This window comes from Callorhinus ursinus, unplaced genomic scaffold (genome assembly GCF_003265705.2).
Source record: "Callorhinus ursinus isolate GAN/ISIS: 27379988/994484 unplaced genomic scaffold, GSC_fseal_2.0 scaffold22, whole genome shotgun sequence".
Lineage (NCBI taxonomy): Eukaryota > Metazoa > Chordata > Mammalia > Carnivora > Otariidae > Callorhinus > Callorhinus ursinus.
The window spans coordinates 14,437,742-14,459,649 of NW_027397084.1; the positions used below are offsets into that span (position 1 = coordinate 14,437,742).

Consider the following 21,908-nt stretch of genomic DNA (forward strand, 5'->3'; position numbering starts at 1 on the left):
CTTTTCTGTTTATCACAGAGAACTAATGAATACTATTTTGGATACCAAATTGTAATACTGGTTATAAGTAATTTTGCATAATAAACTTGAGTGGATGGATACATAACAAAAAACTGAAGTAATCAAAATAAAATCTGTTTTATATCAAAGCACATTAATAATGAAATAACAAAAGGACACTTAGCAATAAACAATAAGAGCATGGGATCACAAGGCTGGCAGGGCCCGATGAGATCACCTCATCACAAACCTGTTCCCTGACACATCCTTCCCACAACTCCAATCAATTTAAATATGAAAATACAGAGGCCAGAAGAGGCATAGAAACCGCCAAAGTCAGAGAACTACGATCCACATCCGAACCCAAACTAAGACGTTAGGATAATAAGAAAGAAAGAAAAGTCACAGTGTTTGGTAGTCTTGCTATAAATAATGTCGGCTATCATGGAAGGAATTTTAACGATACAAATGCACAGATTCTAAGGCTGGTCCTGCTTTAAAAACTATTTTTAAGCCACATAAATAGAAGAAATGCTATGCTTTTGCACCAAAAGCAGCAGAAAAACCTTACAGATTAAATAAAACGAGAAAATTCTATTTTCTCCTTATAAAAGTAGAAAGACTTTTATAAATTAGATGTTCATAACTCAAGTAATGCCCACACTACAGAGGACACTGCTACTTTGGTGGAGAGAAGGATGTCAGGCTTATCATTAATACTGTCCTAAAAAACACAGTAAGAGACAGATTCTATTCCACAAGCTCACTGATAACACTGAACACATCATACATCCCACTCAAAAAGAAATAATACAGCATGTAATCCTACAACAAACCAATTTGTCATTTCTAAAGCTTTTAACAAATTTATGCTGAGAGCTTTAAACACTGAAACATGTGACTCCCATGACATCTTTTGTATCACCCAACTGAGCCTGGCTCCCCAAAAGAACAGAGTCCAATGCCAATTACAGGAAAATGCAACTAAATGGGGCAAAAAGAGTCATTAGAAAATTCAGCCTCAACATTACACTGAGTTTCTAGCAAAATTCAAAGATATATGCCAACCAAGGCAGGTGTGTCTCCCTCTTCCCTGAGCACAGAGACACGGAATTTTACCTCTTCTCTGTGTTTAGTCTAGGAATGGAATATTAATAACAGGTGAGGAGAGGAAGGGGCATTCCTTGTGAGATTCTCGAGATTCTCTAGATTAAAAGAAAAAGGAAAAAAACAGCCCTAAAATGTTCAAACGCTTAATTTAAAAGCAGCGTGGCACTGCATCAAAATACAAGAGAAGAAATGAGAGCCTGTCAACAAGGTACAGATTCAGAGCAGTGAGGAGCACCCGGCAGCTCAGACACAGAATCACCCCTCTCAGGAAGCTGCCTGGAGGGCCAAGCGTCCGCCTCTCGGCCTGAGAGTCTGTGGACAAAGTCTGACTGAGGAGCTAAACACAAGGTAGCAATATAATAGACTTACTCCGGGTATGAGAGTGGAGATTGCAAGGACAAAGGGAAAAACAAACAAACCTAATAACAAAAAATCTGAGCCTCTTTTTGGGCGTTAATGATAACAGTTAGTCTATGAAGCCAAGCTATAATCAGCCTTTTCAAGATTAGTCCCCAGGACCGGAAGGTGCTGCCAGGGCAAGGAGTGATGTCACCACTGAAAGTCAGGCCACAGCCAGGAAAGAAACACCTTGGCCTTGTGCCACGATTGTTACAACGAATACAGCCTGCACTAAAAGTACTTTAACAGCATGATATATATTTCAACACATAGAACTGATTGATCACCAAGTTCAGAGGGTTTTATGAAGGTTTACCTGCTTGGCTCTCTTCCTTGCATCATCCAAAGATCTTCCTCTTTCTACTAACCGTTGAACCACTTTTTCCCACCGACTCTGGACACTGATCAATAGATTCTTAATTAGGACAACATCTTGTTTCTGACTGAAGTATTTCAGGTGGGTTCCGGTTTTGTCCAGCTCTATTATCTGCTCACGGTGAGAATTTACTTCATTGGCAAAGACCTTTCCCAAAGGAAAAAAAAAAAGGTAGAATTAGAAACAAATGAAAAACTGTTCTACCTTAAAAATGCTTTTGGTGTCATAAGCTGAACCATTTTCAAGGACAAAATAAAGTTTTCAAACTACCAAATTCATGCTTCTGACATTAAAACAGTCTATTGTCTAAAAAGGTCTGAAATGAGAATGTTATCCATCTGAGTTACAACATACCTTGTGTTCGTCGATTTGAAACAAGACTGTGTCTAAGATAAGACTTGGCCGAGAAGCTACATTTAGGGTCTGTTCAGCCTGGGTTAGCCAGTTGATGAAGTCTTGGAGAGAATTGTGGAACTCCATTGCCAAGTTAAGGGCCTCTTCCAGTTTAGTCTGCGAAGACAGATTATTTAGTATTTGATGATATTTAATTCCCCCCCCCCCCAGTTTAACCACTCTCTGGCAGATTTCTTTCCCATCCACACTTTATTTATACCTAATCTGTATTTCTGTATTACCTAAACAGTTTATGAATGTAGTGGGCTTTCACTTAAGTACTGGCAAACCAAATTCCTTTAAGTATAGTGAGAAGATCTCACTGCAGCTAAAAAAATCTAATATAAACTAAAATTGTGATTCGGGGGCAATTAACTACAGAACCCAATTACTAAACAGAATCTGTAGAAAGAAAACTTGACATTCACATGATTAATGCTGGGGGTCAAAATACTATGAAACATATATACATTATGCTCTGTCGCTGAGGGCACACAATCTAGTATTCCTAGCCTATCATTTTTCTTGGAGCATTAAACAGTGATCATTTTAATCCCTTTTCATGGACTTCTGTTATGGAAGTGCTGATTATATATACAATCGTCTCACTCTCTTGACCTCCCCCTTTCCCTCCCCACTACATACATAAATAAGTGTGATTAGAATTATTTAACAATCCAGAATTAGAGTGGTTCACAAATATAAAAATATACCTAGTAACACTTGACCTATGATCTGTTTGAATAGACTGCTTTAACTCTGTTCTCCTGTGTTAAAAGAGAATATTATTTTGAATTGACCCCATGAAACCTCCATATATATATATATATATATATATATATATATAAAGAAAATTTAAACACGAATCATTAAAAGTTCCACTGATAATTCTACTCAGAGATAAAGTAAATCCCATGAAATAAAACAACTAAAACATTCATTCTATGACATTAATTAAAGCACATACTTTCCTTTCATTGAGTTTGGTTTCCACCGATTCCCATTTTTCTTTCAAGTTACTTAAGTCTTGGTCAATTGTCTCTGCAGATTTGGGGCATCTTGCAAGCATCTGCTGGCCTTTCTGCATCAGACTTTTATATGTTTCTTCTTTAACATCAAAGGCAGCACAGATTTCCTAAATTGAGATATCCCAAGTTATATCATTTTTAAGAGAATACAATCTAAGAGTTCCTTTTCCAGGTCATCAATCCCAAGCCCCTTATCATATATTCACCTCTATCCCAGACACAGAATAACCCTGACACATTCAAATTTTTCCCTATATTGAAACAACACCTAAACCTATGGACATACCCTGTCTGCTAGAAATCTCAGAAATGGTGCTATCCTTACCAGTCCATTCCAGCATGGTAAAGTTTGTGAAGTAATGTTTTAAATGTTTTCAAGAAGGGTTTCACTGCACTGTAACCAATCAGGTCTGTGACCGTGAGCAAGTAATTTAACCCCTCTGGACCTCAGTCTCCTCCTCTGTAAAATGGATTTTCTAAGTCTCCCCTCAGACTATGATACAATAGCTGTAATAATTTTTGGTATAATTTAAATCTGTGTTCAGAAGACAAACAATGAATAGAAAATAAAGACCCAATACAGTAAGAGATTTGAAGCTGATTGTTTAGACTTTGGAATCACAAAAGACAAACTTGTGGTACTATCAGTATTGCTCTCATTTATAGAATTTTTAAAGCTTTCAACTGGAATGCAATGTGCTCCTTCTACAGAGAATATTAAAAAATTATGAAGGCAAATTCAGAATTTAATATCAATAAAACAAGAGTTACATTCATATAAAAATTAAGACCAGCTCTATTTCATTGGTTCAATTATAATATGGGTCAAATTATAGCTCCTATTGAAAAGTACATTCTATGTCTAACATTTTCAACTAACATATTTCAATAATTTTTAAATCTGAGATATAATTCATAAAATTCACCATTTTAAAGTGTACAATTCAGTGTTTTTAGTGTATTCACAAAAATGTGCAACCATTACTACCAATTCCAGAACATTTTTATCCCCTCAAAACTTTGATTTCTTAAGCCAAAACAAAACAAAACTTTCTAAACATAGTTATGATATCACCTACCAAAAGCCTTTAATCCTAAATCGAAACTTTTAAATACAGCTAAATCTCAGGAAACTATATTCCAGGTTTTCTAGTTTCCTTCATTTCTAACACAACCAAATCAAAAGAGCATTACTAAAATGATATTAACAAGTAGCAATAACTGTTTAGAATTCCTTAAATCATGGAATTTGCAACTATATTGGGTTAAGCAAACTCATTTTCAATACCTCACCCAAACCAAATAAGTGGATATATAGAGCAATATCTTTCAAAAAGTAAAGTATTTCTAGGATAAGCTTTTGCTTTCCACCTTTTTACTACATTTTTCTAAATCAACATTTAAAAACTATTTGTTATTAGAGAATAATCCCAAGCATGTTTGTTTAAGAAGTCATTAAACCTCTACTTAATGGACACCGTCCATGATAACTATGCAGGTAGTTCCAGGAAAGTAAGAAGTATCTGAAAGTCAGTTAGATTTTATGCAAAAGGAAGATAAGCACTGCCAAGTTATTACTTAGTCAATTATTTTTTCAGTGAAACAAATGGGTCCCCTGTGGCACCAAAAAAATTACAGTAACAACAATAACAACAAAACCACGTACACAGTAATTTTCTAAAACAATGAATATGCATTAAAGGTTTCTAGGAAATTCTATACTGGATTGATAGAATTGATTTTAACTGCTCATAGCAACTGTAAACTGAGTAAAATACTACCTCTGTTGTATTTCTTCACAATACCTACAAGATGGTTACTTCCTCTCCAAAGCACCAAATTCAAAATTATTTACAACTAAGTGCTGTTTCAACAAGCTCCTACAACAACATTGGACATCTAACAAAGAAGATGGGCTTTAATGTATAATGAATCATTTCTTTTTTCACCAATCCTTAAGTACTTGTACTTTTATTTCCCAAGATACTAATTATCAGCATTTGAATATTAAAAAATTTTTCTGATGCAAATTCACAAGTATAAAAAAGGACTAGTTTTCAAAATCTGAAATAGACTGCTTTCTCTTAGAACTTCTGAAGCTGAGTTATAATGTAAATGAATAGGAAATGTCAATAAATCGAAGCCTAAATTTAATTTGTCAGTCCACATTTCTGTGAAAGAAAGCCAGAGTCTCAAGTTTCATTATTTTTTCCTCCTTATCTTTAAGAGTTGACAGAGCCACAGAATCTGGGTGGGAACAGCCCACAGGCACAAGGCCCCCAACTGGACAACTAACAGAAGCCTCCTTTTGTCCACAGCTGGTAGAGGTGTAAAGTTGAAGATATAGCCTCATCACCATTAAAACAAACAAACAAACAAACAAACAAACAAGTTAACTCTTGAACAGAACAAGAACATATTTTCCAGCCTTCCAGGAAACTAGGTGGGAGTATCATGTTTACACCAATAACTTTAAAGTCAATTCTGATTACTTTAGGGATTTTTCTTTTCACTCAAGGTACAACAGTTTATAATTTACACTATGTTGTGTTACTATCCACACAAGCTCATCATTTTGTGGGGAAAAGTTTGCTTCTAAAAAATGTCTAAGCTTCTAAAACCTTTTTTCATATACTGATGCACTAATCTTTGAAATAAAGAATAGGTTCTGACTTGAAAATTTTAATCAATAAATGGTTTTTCCAGCACTTACACATTAAGATTTCTGCTATAAAACTGTATATCCTTTAAACCTTCTCCCACAATTTATTTATCACCAGGGCCCACGCAAAATGGTCAGTGTCTTAATCGGAGGCTAGAGCTGTAGGAAATAATATACTTACCATGTGGGCATTAAGCTGCTCCCTGGCTGTCTCTGGTAAACCTCCCAGAGGTTTGGATGCTAACAGATGACGCTCTGTGTCAGTTAGCCACTGCTGCAAATCCTCAATCTCACCATGGAACCCTTTGGCCTGGAGTGAGAGAGAGTTTTAAGTTCGGGCCATAAACACATTGTCACTTTCCAGCAGAAAACAAGGTTTAAACAATCCTGGTCTTATTAAGCCTCTCCGTGCATGCTTAAGAGCAGGCAGGTGCAAATGGATTTGCTGCCTTTCCTCATCCTGAGAGCTTTGGCAGGTAAGACTATTACACTAAGAACGAAGAGGGCTGCCTTCTCATCTGCTCTGTTCTTTATCCCACTTATTTTTACTCCTCTCCTTGAGGAATAAAAATCAAACAACGGTCTGCAAACCAAAGAATTCCAGGCTACCTTTTTTTAAAGACTTATTTATTTTGGAGAGACAGAGAGAAAAAGAGAGAGCATGGGGGGCAAGGGAGGAGCAAAAGGAGAGGGAGAGAGAGAGAATCTCAAGCAGATTCCGCCCTGAATGCAGAGCCTGATACAGGGCTCCATCTCACGACCCTGAGTTCATGACCTGAGCCAAAATCAAGAGTCGGATGCTTAACCGACTGAGCCACCCAGGCACCCCAGAATTCCATGCTATTTTGGTCCTGCAGGCCAACAAAAGTTTGAGAATTTATTCTCTTACTCACCTGGCGCAAGGCACCATCCAGCTGCTGCTTCCTTTGTTCTGTTTTTTCCAAAACATTTTGCCAGCGTTGATTTAAAACCTCTAGTTTGTTCTGAAGGTTGCTTGCTTCTTCTCCTGCACTTGATTCAATTAGATCATTTCCGGCTTTATTAACGGCTTCCACGGTGGACTGATGGGCTAATACATCATTTTGAAGCACCTGAAAATATTAAGATAACACTATATTTACTAGCTCATAACATGTTAACATCGTTTTTAAGCAACTTTTATTTGCTGAGTATAAAACATTCTGAAGCAAAAACATCATAGGCATAGAATTTTAACACAAGAAAGTGTTAAAATGGTGAACGTCTTTTCCTTTAACTTTGCAGCTTTCCTGGATATACCTTTAGTCTACCAACAGTCCCTGAAATGATTATGTAAGAACATTTTGTTAGTTTTTTGCATTAGAATGACCTTGCAATTTGAGGACATTAAATATCTGGAGATTATAATTAAAAGGTTCTATACATTTTCATTTGATTCAAACTCATTTTAATTGAACTTAATTTTCATGTCTTAAGTAAACAATTTTTAAAAAGGAGCGATCTTTAAAAAAGCATGTACTTTGATAGGTTAACAGTACTAATCACTTTCAGAGGTAAGAGTTAAATATTCTTGTAGCCAAAATATAAAGGTAAATCTATAAAATTCATTCTTCTAAATGGTCCAAGTCCTGCTACATAAGGCAGAGCCTAGGGGCCAGAGAAGAAAGGAGAGGGATGGAAACATTCCCTCCCTTCTTCCAGCAACTGGGCTGGTGATTTTAAGCCCTTTCACTTCTGACCTTTAAGAAATGGAAGGAGAAAGGAGAAGTAGACCTTTCTAACTGTTCACAGATAAATAAACAGAACTAAAAGATCCCTACTCATGCCCTACCAAAATAAGTGCGTCAGGGCGTGTCATGTCCCCGACACTACTGTATTCTATAAAATTCCTGTCACCAGTGTATGCTGCTTTTAAGGACAACTGCTAAATTTATGAAAATGTAAATGCTATATCAACTCACACTATGGGAATAAACATCTTTTCATGCAGAGACAGTCTGACTAGTCATTACTGCTCTTACAAAAGCATAAGACAGACATTAACAAAAAAATATTAATGATACAAAATAAGTCCTAATTGCCTAATCAGATAAGGTTGGGCAATGACTATATATATATATATATATAGACAATATATGACCATATAGACTCTTCAGAGAGAAAACTTTTTTTAAAGATTTATTTATTTTAGAGAGACAGAGAGAGTGTGTGAGCACGGAAGGGGCAGAGACAGAGGGAGAAGCAGGCTCCCTGCTGAGCACAGAGCCCTGACACAGGGCTCTATCCCAGCACCCCAGGATCATGACCTGAGCTGAAACCAAGAGTTGACGCCTAAACAACTGAGCTACCCAGGTGCCCCAAGCAGGAGAGAAATTTAAATTAGAGTACAGTTACTACAGGGAAAAGTATGAAAGAAGAAAAACTAAACCAAGAATACTAAAAAACTATTTATCCTGATAGTAAAGTACCAAAAACCATTCATTTTAATATGATAATAAATATGTAAAATTATTAAACATTTAGTATTTGATAATCAAGGAAAACTTATATAAGGTCAGAATTTAGGACCTAACCTTAGATAAGATGCCTCTGTTAATGTGAATCTTGAAGTTCTATGATAGACTGTTGACTGTCAGGATAAATTCTACTGAGCATAACCTTTTATTCTTTAAGCCTACTGACTTAAGAGATAAAGAATTTTCTTTTCATTTTTTTTCTCTGAAAAAAATGTATTTATCTCACTTTTCCTGGCCAAGTCAATGGCTTTGGTCGTTTGCACAAAGATTCTAACAACTGGGTTTCAGGATTTATTTTTCCGGGCAAATGAACTTTATTGTAATAAGCTAGAGCTCAGCTCTCAACCCCTGTGAGGTCTGCTCTGGTGACCTAGGCTGGAGATCATCTAAAGCTCGGATGATGCCTCCTGCTATCAGTTTGGGGCCCACCTTGCTTTCCTGCTCCCTAAACCCTTCAGGCTGTGCAGAGATAGGAATTTTCTATTAAGAACTCTCAACCAAATGCCACAAAGATGACAACAATATAAAGTTGTTTTGCATGTATCTCAAGATTAAAATTTTTAATTTAAAGCTTTAAATCAAGTACAGGACATATAAAAACCCTTGTAAACATAATAAATATTGTTAAAGACTGGTTCAGAAAGAAAAGGACTAAAGACACAGGAAGCCAGTGGGAAGTAAGAGAGACAGAGAGACTGCAGAGCAAACTCCCACACAGTGAGAGACGTACAGGCAAACAGAAAAGATGTGCGACGTGCCACATGAGCAGCCGGTGGGATACTCGGATAAAGGTGACCAGGGGAAAAACACACACACTGCCTGCACTGGAACATTTCGAGCCTTGCAGGCTTTCCCCAACAACTTTTTAAAACTAGGCTGTGTCAATCCAGTGACAGGGATAATCAGGGATTTAAACCAATGTTTTCCATGCAGCCTTAAAACTTCGCCAGAAGTTTACCACTCTTGCTATTCTTGACAACTGCCTTGGACAATGGAGAAAAAATTTTTATTATAATCTTTTAAAAAGGGTGTTTTAAATAGTTTGACCATGAGTGACAAACGTCAAATGTGGAACTGTGCTGTAATCATAAACTTGAAAAATGCATCAAGAGGAAACCTACCAGAAAACAATCTGATGGCACTATAAATGCATAGAGAAACACGATACACAAGAACAGCTACATACATGATGCTTGGCAAGTTCAATTTCAATGGCCTTAGGGTCTCCTCCCACAGGTTTCTGCTCACTGAGCAGGCCCTCGGTGTGCGTCAGCCACGTCAGCAGCTCATCCAGGGCGTGCTGGAACTGGCCCAGGGCTAACAGAGCCCCCTCCAGCTTATGCTACAAAAAAAGGAGAGAGGAAGAAAATCCATATGAATTCGATATAATGAATGACATATATTTATAAAACTAACAAAGGCAAAAAAATCAATTGTTGCATGCTATATAACTCTGCAAGTATATCTGATGAAGCCCAATCATCATATCCTACATTTTAAGCTTGAAATTCCTTGTGGTTAAAAATGGCATGTTTCGAGATGCAGGAAGAATTCTAATAAAATAAGAATTTAGGGGCTTCAAAAGTTTATGTATCTAATCACCTAATTTTCTCTTTCAATAATGATTTTACCTTAATATATGAACTTGAACTTTTCTAACTTCTTAATGAAAGTGTCAGTGTTTACCTGTCTGTTGATAATTCTTTCATCCAGACTATCCCATATCAATTTCAGCTCCATTAACGGGTCTTGAACAGTGTGCTTGTCACTCTCTTCTGTTACTTTCTTCAGCAAAAGCTCTGCTTGATGGTTCAGTCTCTCCATTTCTATCTGCTGTTGGTAGGCCTCTGACTTAAATTGCTATTTTTTTTTTTAAAAAAGAGATATACAGGGAAAATTTGTTCTAAATCAGAACTTTAAACAAAAATTCTATGGATTCAATATTTATTCTAATTCGTACTTCTTATAGTCAGGAAGGTGAAGAGGAATAAAAATCTAACACAAAAGAATTATAAGTAAAAAAAGATGAGGGAAATCTTTTTTCTTTATTCAATATTTTATGATGGAAAGATGTATATTTTTTAAGATTTTATTTATTTATTTGACAGAGAGAGAGAGAGACAGCTAGAGAGAGAACACAAGCAGGGGGAGTGGGAGAGGGAGAAGCAGGCTCCCTGCCAAGCGGGGAGCCCAATGTGGGGCTCGATCCCAGGGCCCCGGGATCACGATCTGAGCCGAAGGCAGATGCTTAAAATGAATGAGCCACCCAGGAGCCCCAGGAAAGATATTTCTATTTATAATTTTGATAGTTCACACTTTTGTTCTCTACAGTAAAACAAAGTAAGAAATTTCAAGTCTAGCTTTATTCCAGTATCTATATATATTCAATATGTGAGCTTTGAAATTATAGAAAATAAAATAAAAAATACACTGACATATATGAAACTCCCCAAATATGTCTCTAAGAAACCCAGATTAACACTGACTGCTCAAAAATATACATCTTGTATCCACTGAACATTTTATGTTTTCCATAGCTGTGCTGTGTTAATAGTTAGTTATTCCTATGCCTCACCCACTGCTTACTCAGAATAACATTAGTTTTTTCTCCCAGCGCTCACTAAACATGTATTTAATAATCTCAGCTTTGCCAACCAACACAGGTTAGCAAATGGTTGCTTGTAGTAGGAAACTGTCCTTTCATAAAATATTTATTTTTAATCTGTAATAGTAAATCATTAAATAATAAGTCATTAATGGCTAAACAGTCCCTTAATTTTTTTCAAACATAAAAATGATAATTAAAAAATACTAAGGTATCGTGAATACTTGCTTTGTTTTCACTAAACCTATAAAGAAAATAATTTTATTCTCAATTTAAGCTAAGGACATAAAAGTGAGACCAGTTAGATAACTGTCGCAAGGGTATTTGGCTAAGTGAGTGGATGCACTGGGATGTAATGTCAGACACTCTAATTTCAGAGAAAGCACTCTTAAGCAGCCTGCTGTATGGAAACTACTGAGGTATATGTAAACATCCAAAACTGCACAGCTGTGAAGGTACATATTAAAGTATATCATGTGTTTACTACATGACCACATAAAGTTAAAGAAAAAAAATCGCAGTCTAATGATGGTAACCATAATAATTTCTAAATGAAATACTCTAAATTGTACTTAGAGATGAAAAGGCTACCATTTTAAAGCCAGGTAATAATTGTATACAAAAATCTAGGAGAGTTCGTCGAAAATGGTGTGATGTCTCTGTGCATGGAAACTTGAAATTAGGAAGGAAACAGCTGATCCCACTTGGATAAATCATCAGCAGCACAGAAGAATTCAAAGAGGAAACAGTCCAGCCATTTTCACAGCTGGAGATCAAGAACCACAAAAGCAAAAATTACAGAGGAAAGCAGATGAAAAACAACAAACATTTTTACAAAACAAACATTTTGGGAAACACTATTATACCACGGATGTTTCTTTAGCCTGTTAGACTAAATGGACTACCCTGACCCACTGAAGAAAACAAAAATGTTGCTATATGTGTGCTGAGTGCAAGGAAACACTACTGAACAATGAAGTTATGAAAATCCTTATCGTATGAGGTACATATGTATAAAACACCCCCTCACACCCCACCAGCCCCTCCCCCTCCTCATTGCACTCCCAACAGGAGGATATCTGAAAGGCTATAAACCAAATCTTAAGAGTAGTTGCCTCTGGGTACATAACATTTTGAGTGGCTTTAAAAAAGCCACCTTTTTGCTTATTTGTATTTTCTGACTTTTCTATAATGAACAGGGACTGACTTAAGAAGAAGAAGACTAGTATTTTATATCATTTAATGAGCACTTACATGCTGCTCATTATGTACAAGCACCATATTAAACCAGTTTCACAATCAAAATGTTAATACTTCAATTATGTAAAATAAATTTGTGTAGAGAATCCTCTGAATAAAGAACATAAAATGCAGTCTTTGAAATTAATGAAGCCCATGCGTACCTTTAGCTCTTCAATCTGCTGCTTGACAGTTTCAAGATCTGTTCCAATTGGTGACATTGAAGCTAATTTACCACCCGCAATATCTACCCAGTCAAATATGGCCTGAAAAACACATTAGTCCATGAGCTATTAGTACATCTGAAATTGTTGTAACATCCCAAGTGTTACAGAAAAGTACAATCATAAATCTATACAGGTATTAAGGAATGAGCCTATTTTACAAATTAAGATGGTTCACCTAAATAAAAGCAACAATATGCTGAAAAAATTGTCCCAAATATGCAATAGATATAACCTCCAATTCTGTGTCCACGTTTGCAAAGGAAATTTTTTTCTGAATAGAATCTTAGAATACTACGAACTTTCAAAAATCTGCACTTGAAAAAAAGTTTTAGAAATTCTGACACATGAAACAGAATTCTCCATGCTTTCTTATGTCTAAGAGGCCGATTATGTAAATATATTGAAAGAAAAAGACTCAAATCCATCTGCTTATTCAAATAAGCAAGAAGTTTATTGTTTAGCACTTGAGCAAAATATTTGGCCCAACTAAAGCCTTACATATTATTTAGATTAGCCATTAAAATCCTGCACCTCCAAAGATTAATATTATGACCATTATTCTGAATTACAACACAGACTACAGGATCTCTTTTTCCCGTTCTTGTTAGGTAATACAAACATTTTAAGAAAGGCACAACTCACATTTCCTTCAGATACTGAATACACAAAATTATAATGGACTTTCATGAAATTGCCAGACCATATAGGGGGAGGAAGAATCTTGGAAACTACCTGGTATTTTTAGTTATCATTAATAAACCCAAGAATTTAAGCAGCAACCCAGGAAATAAAATTCATTTTACTTTACAATCAAACCGAAACGTCTAAAGCTTCTGGATCTTTAACATCTAGTTCTAGCTAGCCCCAGCTATTTAACAAATCAAGTGGCCCTTCCTCCCTAGAGGTGAGGCTACTAACCTCTAACGGGCCTTGTTTTTCTTGCAGGCATAAGAAGAGTGTGAGTCCTGGCACCTAGCCAGTGACCTCGATGGCTGATGGCTCCTGAGGCCAAAAGGCTGCAAATGGTGGCAGCGCCACCTCTAGCCATGGAGAGGGCACAACTCAGTCATTTACCAACAGTACGGGAAAATTATGACCTGGTCTCACAAACTGAGGGCTGGAGCCTGATTAGTTACTGGCCATTGAAACCTAACCAGTAAATTATCTCTCTGGTTAAAAAGTGGGGGAAGGAGGAATGTTATATAAGATATTATTTGTAGTTAATTTTTTCATATATTTCCAAAGTTCAAAACACTTTCAGCTGGCATAAAGCCTGGCTTGTGATATTTATTTTTACAAATATAGAAAAGGAATGGCATAATAAAAAGGAAAAGATGTTCTCATCTGAGCTTTAAAAATAATATTCACTTGGTGTTATGGAAATACTCAGAAGGGCTTTTTCCATACAGTAGGAGGATTGACAGAGTCAACGTTGGCCAGCCTGTTAGGAAATGGAATAAGGCTGAAGAAGGTAGGGAGAGAAATGTCCCTGAGTTGGCCTCATCTGACAAGACGATTCTTTATTAAAAAAAAAAAAAAAGAAAGAAAGAAACTTAAAAAATGGTTAATAAACAGAATGAGAACCCTTAAGGGCTGTGAAAAACAACGATGAAAAGGAATTATGTATATGGAAAGGAAGAATAACATTTTACATTTTACACAACAGATTATGACCTAATAAAACAGAAATCTATTTTAGTTCACGGGGAACACTGGCTTCAAATCAAATTTCTTTACTTCGGACTTTAAACTTCATGGTATTTTTAGATAGTGTTTACTCCTTTCATCTTACTCCACTCAACTTTAGAACAGAACTCCGATTCGGTTCCATCTCACTGTCTGGTTAAACATTAAAATTTTTCTTTTCAAAGTAAATTTCACCATGTGCATAAAAATGTACTTAGATGTCTCTATAGATCTACACAGATCTCGAGAAATTACCTTCTAGAAGGCAAAACACAAAACAAAGTAGGCGAGGCAGTTGCACGCACACTCGCAGCCCTGGGGCGGTGCCCATGTGAGCATCTGCAGCCCTCGGTCACATGCTTCCTCCCCACCAGCAGCCCCGCCGTGACCCCGTTACCTGCAGTCCGTCCTGGTACTGGACGGCAGCCTGCATCGCCTCCTCCAGTTTGTCCACCCGGTCTTTCCAAGCCTTATTTAGAGAATCCCAGGCTGAATTTAACTACAACATAAATATTAGAACTCTTTTAGTGTCATCTGTTAAGTTCTCAACTACTATCAAATATGCTTTAGTTAAACAAGATCTCTTTAAAAATGCGTTCTAGTGAGAGAAGGAAATATGCTAGCCGCACCTCATCTATACTCTTCTTGACAATGGGTTTATCGGGTTCCCCACATGCAGCAATGAGTTCGGAACCCAGGTTAATAACTATATCCAGCTCTTCCTGTAGTCCATCTATTTCTTCCTTTATGGCCTACAATAAGAAATAACAGCCTTAGAGTTCTAAGCAAAAACACACTGGAACTAAAAAGATGTACACGAAGACATTAATTAGAGTTATTTCTAGGAGGTGGGATTAAGATCAATTTTCTTCTTCTTTCTCTTTTCCAAGCTTCTGCATTAAATTTTTTCAATAAGAAATATTTTAAAGAAAAAAACAGCATCCTTTGTAACAGACATCAAATGTTTATTATGAAAACAATATTTAAAGAATTAATTCTATGTAACAAATACCAGAACAAGCTCCTTTAAATATTAGTAACAATGAAAAGTGTAGAAATATACTTTTTGTTCCAAACAGAACAGTTTGGCAATATTCATTTAAAATAGAGGTTAAGTGGTCTGAAAAAAAAATCTAAAAAAACCCTACCCGCTCCCCACACAACAAAACCAGATACAGAGAACAGATTGGTGGTTGCTGGAGTCAGGGGATGGGGGAAGGAGAAATGGGCAAAGGGGGTGAAAAGGTGAAAAGGTACAAAGTTCCAGTTATTAAAAAAGAAGTCATGAGAATATAATGTACAAGCATGGTGACTGTAGTTAATACTACTATGTTGTATATTTGAAAGTTGCAAAGAGTAGATCATAAAGAATAAAATAACAACAAAACAGATGTAAGTAAAATACGAGTTTGAAAACTGCATACAAGTTAGCATACTTGTTAGTAGATTTAGGATAATCTAGCTCTGGATTAAATTTTATGTCATTTCCTTAGGACTTGTAAACTACAAAAAAAAGGGGGGGAATGCAGTGTTCTACTTTTGCTTTTATCTTTGTGGCTGAATATATTCATTCACTCGAGAAACACTTAATAAGCATAAACCAAGCCCTAAACTAGGCATTGGGGGTACAAATAAAAGTAGATAGGGCCATTCCACTCAAGGCAACTAATGTGCAAAGGTACAGAGACTAGAAATAGCACACCGCAGTGCTGGGGGAGCCACTTTCTAATAAAGCAGCCTCAGGACAAAACGGCTTTGGAGACAGAGGCTGGCCTATGCTAGGCTATGAGAGGCCCATCCACTGTTGGAGGGAGTTTGGATTCGATACAGTAGGCAGTGGATGCCTCTGAGGGGTTTGAAGCAGCGATACAGTGAGATCAGATCTGAAGAGAAGACTGATGGCAAGGCTGGAGGCCTGGGAAGGAAAGAGACTCTGCAGGTAGGGCTACCACTCGGGATGACTTCAGAAGCCAAAAATGGAGCTAACAAGGCCCTGAAATAAGGCAGAAGCAGTGGGATGAATAGAAACTTTTAAAATACGTACTAAGTGAAATTTTGGGGTATAACCTATCTCCTACAACATCACCAGGCATTCCACTTTCAGAATGAAATATAAATATTAATAGAGCAACTCTGAATATTTACCAAAGGAACCCAGGTTTCATTACACCACAACTTTTTTTTTTTTTTTTTTTTTTTTTAACTTTAAAGGAGATTTTCTGCTTACCTCTGCTGCTTCTTGCTGCTGTTTTACTACTGAGGGATCAATTCCAGGATCCTCTAGATCCCGGATGAAATCTTGTGTATCTTTAGTGGTTACTACCAATGACATGTGATCACACCAGAACTTTTCTGCTAATTCCATTACATCCAGTAGTTTGGCTTCCCTTTCTTCCACCAGTGTGTGTATATTCTCCCAAATGAAAACCATTTGGTCAAGCTTATCCTGAACAGCTATGACACAAAATAGTATCAAAAAGGCAGTATGTTAGTGCCATTTAAGCAACAAAGCCAAATGTTTCAGTTCACATAAGAACAGTGATTCAATCTGCTAAGTATCTAAAACTGGATCTAATTTTGGTTGACCCCAGTTTACTGGGTATCGCTAGGCCCAACCCAGCATATTCCAAAGGCAAGACCTCAGGCTACCCTACTCCTCCTGAACCAAGGCTCTTTTTGACAAAAGTAGATGCTCAAAGGCAAGTAAGCTCAGTGTAGACCTAAGTTTCAAGTTTACCAAGGCTGACCTTAATTCCAAAGAAAATGACATAACCACATAAGCTCTCCAAGTCAAGAATAACAATGTCTGTCCAGTTCTAGGAATTTAACAATGTAGGATATGTATTTTGGGCTTGTTTCTTATCATAAACTTCCACTAATCTATGTGTGTGCTTTTCCTTTGGACCGCCCAGCTCCTATCTTTAAGATGGCTGGCTAAGGTCATGGTTGCCATTTCTGTGGCTATGGGAACACCCATTCTGGGGTACCCATTATGTAAAGTAGTGTATGATTAGTAATAAGGAAAAAAAAACCTTAGGTTTGGTGTTATTAGCATCATCTTTTAAACATCTGGTTTAAAAGTCCCAGAGAACACATGGCTTTTGCATAATGTCACGTTATGTATGTAACCGATTCCACAAACACAGGAAAACATTAATGAGGGATTTATGTACATAGCCCTTCAACCCCACTGGTAATACCTTTTCTAAAATCTGGCACTTTAGGGAGCCTGGGTGGCTCAGTTGGTTAAGCAACTGCCTTCGGCTCAGGTCATGATCCTGGAGTCCCAGGATCGAGTCCCACATCGGGCTCCCTGCTCGGCGGGGAGTCTGCTTCTCCCTCTGACCCTCCCCCCTCTCATGTGCTCTCTCTCTCTCATTCTGTCTCAAATAAATAAAATCTTTAAAAAAAAATAAAATAAAATAAAATAAAATAAAATAAAATAAAATCTGGCACTTTATTATGCAATTAGACTGTCAGTAAACAGCATGAACATTTAGAATTATTTTAAAAGTAAAGCTCTATTGTTTCCTTATTCTGGAATTATTACCTTTGGCAGATATGTCTTTGTCAGTGCCCTCAGATCTTGCGATCATTTCCTCTCCGCGCTTTTTAAGAGTTTCATACAATGGCTGTAGCTTCTCCATGTCTACTGACACGTTCTTATTCTCACTGATCTGCTCCTTAATCTTTTCCACCTCAGCTGAGATCGAAGGTGGCTGCCTCAAACGCTCCACAATGCGTTCCAGGCTCTCAAGGATCTGGTCTATCTTGTCATGGAACTAGAAGTAAATCAAAGGGATAATTTATGGGGAAAAGACCTGTGATATCAAAAGTGAAATTTAAATGAAAAAAAAAAAAACATCTAATTTCTCAATCAAGAATTAAATCTTCGATCCTCTGTTAATATATCTACCCAATTGAGTGTATTTGTCAGAAACAGTATAGGTTAATATATAAATGGACTACCTGATATCAGCATCTTATCCATTGCTTCATTTTATCACAATTCAAATGAATTTTAAAAATTAAGTCCAAAAATCTGTGTGTTTTTCTATCAAAACTGTTTTGTTTTTACTCATTACTTTGGTATTCTAAAAAGTTGTATTATTAAGTGTAAGACTCAAGAGCATTTTTGATGAGAATAAAGGTATTTCTTAAGTTATACATTTCCTGAACTGGAAAATGTTAAAAAATGAAACAAAAACAAAAGCCTCCCTGACACTGTAACAGAAGTCTGAATTTCATTCATGGTCAAACACATAATCAGATTCACGAAAGCATTTCAAAGTTTTGTCTGGAAGGTACCACAGACAATAAAGCAAGTTATAAAAACTCGCTCAGGCACAGGTTCTACGCTATCCTCAATATTAAAGGAATCACCACTCAGGATTCCAGAAAATGGACCACTCTAATGTCAGTGTATCTAATGATTAAAGCTCAACTTTGAAAATGGAAAACCTGTAGGTAATTTCAAATTTATAACATCTTGAAAAAAAGTATTTTCGAAAAAGAAAAACATCAATTTCCAACTTTATATTTTTTCCTTCTTACTCAGTCCACGCAGTCTTTCTTCTTATTGCCCTCTTGGGAGTGTCTCATTAATAATGATAATAACAGTTTCTTCTATCTCTCGCAAAGGCAAATATTCTTTTCTACTCTGGATGGACACTTACTTAAATATTTGGACAGTGATGACCACTGTATGTTTTTTAAGTCACTGAAAATTATTTTGTATTGTATCTACAAGCAGACAGAGAAATACAAGGACTGGACCAGCCAAATACCACTCTGAGAGGCCAAAACATCCATACTCAGATTTAACATAGTGAAGTAATTTTGGTTGAAATTTAATCAGGAGATCCAAGAAAATGTGTTTCCATGCTCTTCTGTTCGGAAGAGCTCAATCATCTTTCTGGTGCAAATGATTACCTGAGTAGACTGAGAAATAGCTTCATCCAACGCCACGGCTCGCTTTTTGACATCCTCTTTAATTTGACTGTAAAGGGTGTCAGCTGCCACGTACTTCTCTTGGATAGAAAAGCCTTCGCCTGGGCTCAATTCCAGTAACTGTGGCCCAGTTTTGTTCATCTTATCTATATGAGGCTTGTGTTCGGCTATCAACTCTCGCAGTTGCTATAACAAACCAAACAGCTTCTCAGTATCTCGGGGTCACACCTCCATAATACAGCTGTCTACATGCCCAGTGCATCCAGCTGGCAAGAAACTCCAAACACCCTCCCCATCACAAGGCATTTACCATAGGATGGCCCATACTGCTCTTTGCCAGCAAGAGATGGCCCTGACAGAAAGAATAAACAACAGTCTGGTCATGTCAAAGTCTCTCTTAAGGGTAAGACACAAAAATGCTGGTTGAGTGAAATAATGAATCGCGGTTCGTTATGCATTTCCCATCAAGAGCGGTACACTTGGACAAGGATCATATTACATGAAAGAATTATGAAATCACTATATCCCCAACCTATAGAGACCAAGCTATAACTCTTGGTGTCTCTTTCTGTATACTCAGGATGTATGCAAAAATTTAAAATGGAGGAAGGAAGAAAGAGAAGGAAGGAAAAGGAAAGAAGCTCAGCAGAGGGTAGACATAATGCAGAGAGAAAAAAAACTATACCTAAAGCTAAGTTAAGGGGATATAAACCCACAAGGTATTGTAATTATATATATTTAAACCAATACAAGATGTGTACATATGTATTACATTATATATACCTAAGTATAAATCTATTCTATATACATATATGACATGTATGATATATACATATGAATGAATCTATCTGTATTTATTTTATTTTAAAATGTTAAAGACTACAGGGTAATCAATCTATCAGACTGATTGACACAGCTATATACGGAGTATTATTTGTAAAGTGCATTTAAAGAAAACTATATGACATATTTTGCATGATGTGTCATCTAATCAAGAGACATAATGATATTTATACTAATGAGTGTGTGTATAATCCAGGTGGAGCCCCAGTCCTTCTAGGGAGACAAATCTACACTTCATGGAACCCAGGGCCTCCACTGAGCAGTTTTTCATGGGCCAAATCCAAAGCCACATCCATCTTTGCTTCCAGGTTTCCCTGAGGCTAGCCTCCCTGTAGAACTAAGGAGCCTTCCATTTGTACCACATTAGTGATTAGGTTCCTTAATCAGAAGTTCCTTGCCCTGACCAGAAGGTATATCTCCAATTTTGCTACCCAGCCCCCAACAAAAGTTTCTCTGAGAGAAATTATATTCAGGAAAGATAGTCTAGAGAAAAGCTACCAATCTTCTCCTGCAAATAGTTTCATTTCTATGATTCATCAAGATCACCAAGATGGCTACACAGATCTAGATTTATATTTAAAGTACTCACTAAAATCAGTCATATAAATTATTTTGAAAACCGTTAAGGAAGTTGGTACATTACATCATCAACAATCCCCAATACCATTTTTGAAGTTTTTCTGAAGGTAGTTTCAAAACTCTTGAAAAAGAGGTAAATAAACATAAATTCAATTAAAATAAAAGAACGGGGTGGTCCAAATATAACCTGCTGCACATAAGAACATGGGAGGGTCATGTCTAGGATCTAGGATCTCCTGAGGGGTCCAGACTGAGATGTTCTTATTTTTGTTTCATATTATTAGATCATATATTCATGCTACCTTACAGAATGGAGATAGTAATTGTAGTATCAGCTAACAGACAATCTCACAAAAAAAGAATGTGTACACATGTTCTGGTTTCAATACTCTACAAGGCATGGTTGTAAAACCAGCTTACACTCTGAGTTATCAAGAGACTATCAGATAAAATGAGAGACCTCTGCTGACATTTCCTGAGTTGCCTAGCATCTAGGTAGATCTCATTTGTGCAGCACCACCATGGGACGTCCCTTAGTTTGGGATGTACTGAGATGACCCATTTTTAGACTATTCCTTTTTTAGATGTCTAGTAGTACTACACGTCTACTTGGGTGTATGTGTGGAGAAAGGGCCCAGTAGATGTCCTTTGCCCCATATGTAAGAAAATGGTTCTTGGCAACATAGTGCCATAAGAGTCCGGTCACACTAGAGATACTTCTAGCGTGCGACCTTAACATATCTACCATATAGTAACTGGCTCTTAGAGCCATTTTTCATTCCCAGTTAGAATGAACTAGATCTTCCCAAATACAGCTGAAGATGAGCTGTGGAGCTATAGAAGAAACGCTGTTCTAGAAGGCTATAAATATTATGAAAAATTTCATTGAATAATTTGAAGACTGGGTTACAAAGTTTTGTAGTTCCTTTATATAAGAAACTGTAAATTTGAGAGCTGAAAGACTATGCTAAAAAGGGAAAATTAACTCGGTTTTGAAATTCAATAATAATTCAGTAATAACTTTTCCATTATCTGATATTATGCTAGAAACATAGCTACTCAAATCTCACCTCAGAATAGAAGAAATCCATGGAACATTTTATATTAGAAGTTATTCAGTGGATAGGCATCAGGATTTCTGCCACAAACAAATCTTTATACTAAAATTAAATTCAATTCTGCATAATTTTTAAGTCTTTCTTCTGCTGATGTAGGTAGAACTCAATAAAATTTCCATTTTGCATTAAAGTGTTGACTAAAGCTCTTGTAAACAAATACTTAGAGATATTCTTCAATGCCAGTAGATTAAAAAAGTA

General features: G+C 36.6%; 1 protein-coding gene across 25 annotated transcripts in view; it reads right to left on the reverse strand.

The window, feature by feature from the left end:
* The window catches only part of DST (dystonin), a 478,114-nt gene that overhangs the window by 30,794 nt on the left and 425,412 nt on the right, over positions 1 to 21,908 (reverse strand). For all 25 annotated transcript variants that reach the window (XM_073905137.1, XM_073905154.1, XM_073905136.1 and 22 more), the window contains 13 exons: positions 19,153 to 19,356; positions 17,771 to 18,002; positions 16,448 to 16,674; positions 14,850 to 14,972; positions 14,618 to 14,719; positions 12,472 to 12,573; positions 10,150 to 10,323; positions 9,650 to 9,805; positions 6,862 to 7,059; positions 6,150 to 6,278; positions 3,246 to 3,413; positions 2,240 to 2,395; positions 1,826 to 2,032 (listed from right to left, as the gene is read on the reverse strand). In XM_073905137.1, the coding sequence (XP_073761238.1) occupies positions 1,826 to 2,032; positions 2,240 to 2,395; positions 3,246 to 3,413; positions 6,150 to 6,278; positions 6,862 to 7,059; positions 9,650 to 9,805; positions 10,150 to 10,323; positions 12,472 to 12,573; positions 14,618 to 14,719; positions 14,850 to 14,972; positions 16,448 to 16,674; positions 17,771 to 18,002; positions 19,153 to 19,356 (2,178 nt within the window). The remainder of the gene's footprint in view (positions 1 to 1,825; positions 2,033 to 2,239; positions 2,396 to 3,245; positions 3,414 to 6,149; positions 6,279 to 6,861; positions 7,060 to 9,649; positions 9,806 to 10,149; positions 10,324 to 12,471; positions 12,574 to 14,617; positions 14,720 to 14,849; positions 14,973 to 16,447; positions 16,675 to 17,770; positions 18,003 to 19,152; positions 19,357 to 21,908) is intronic.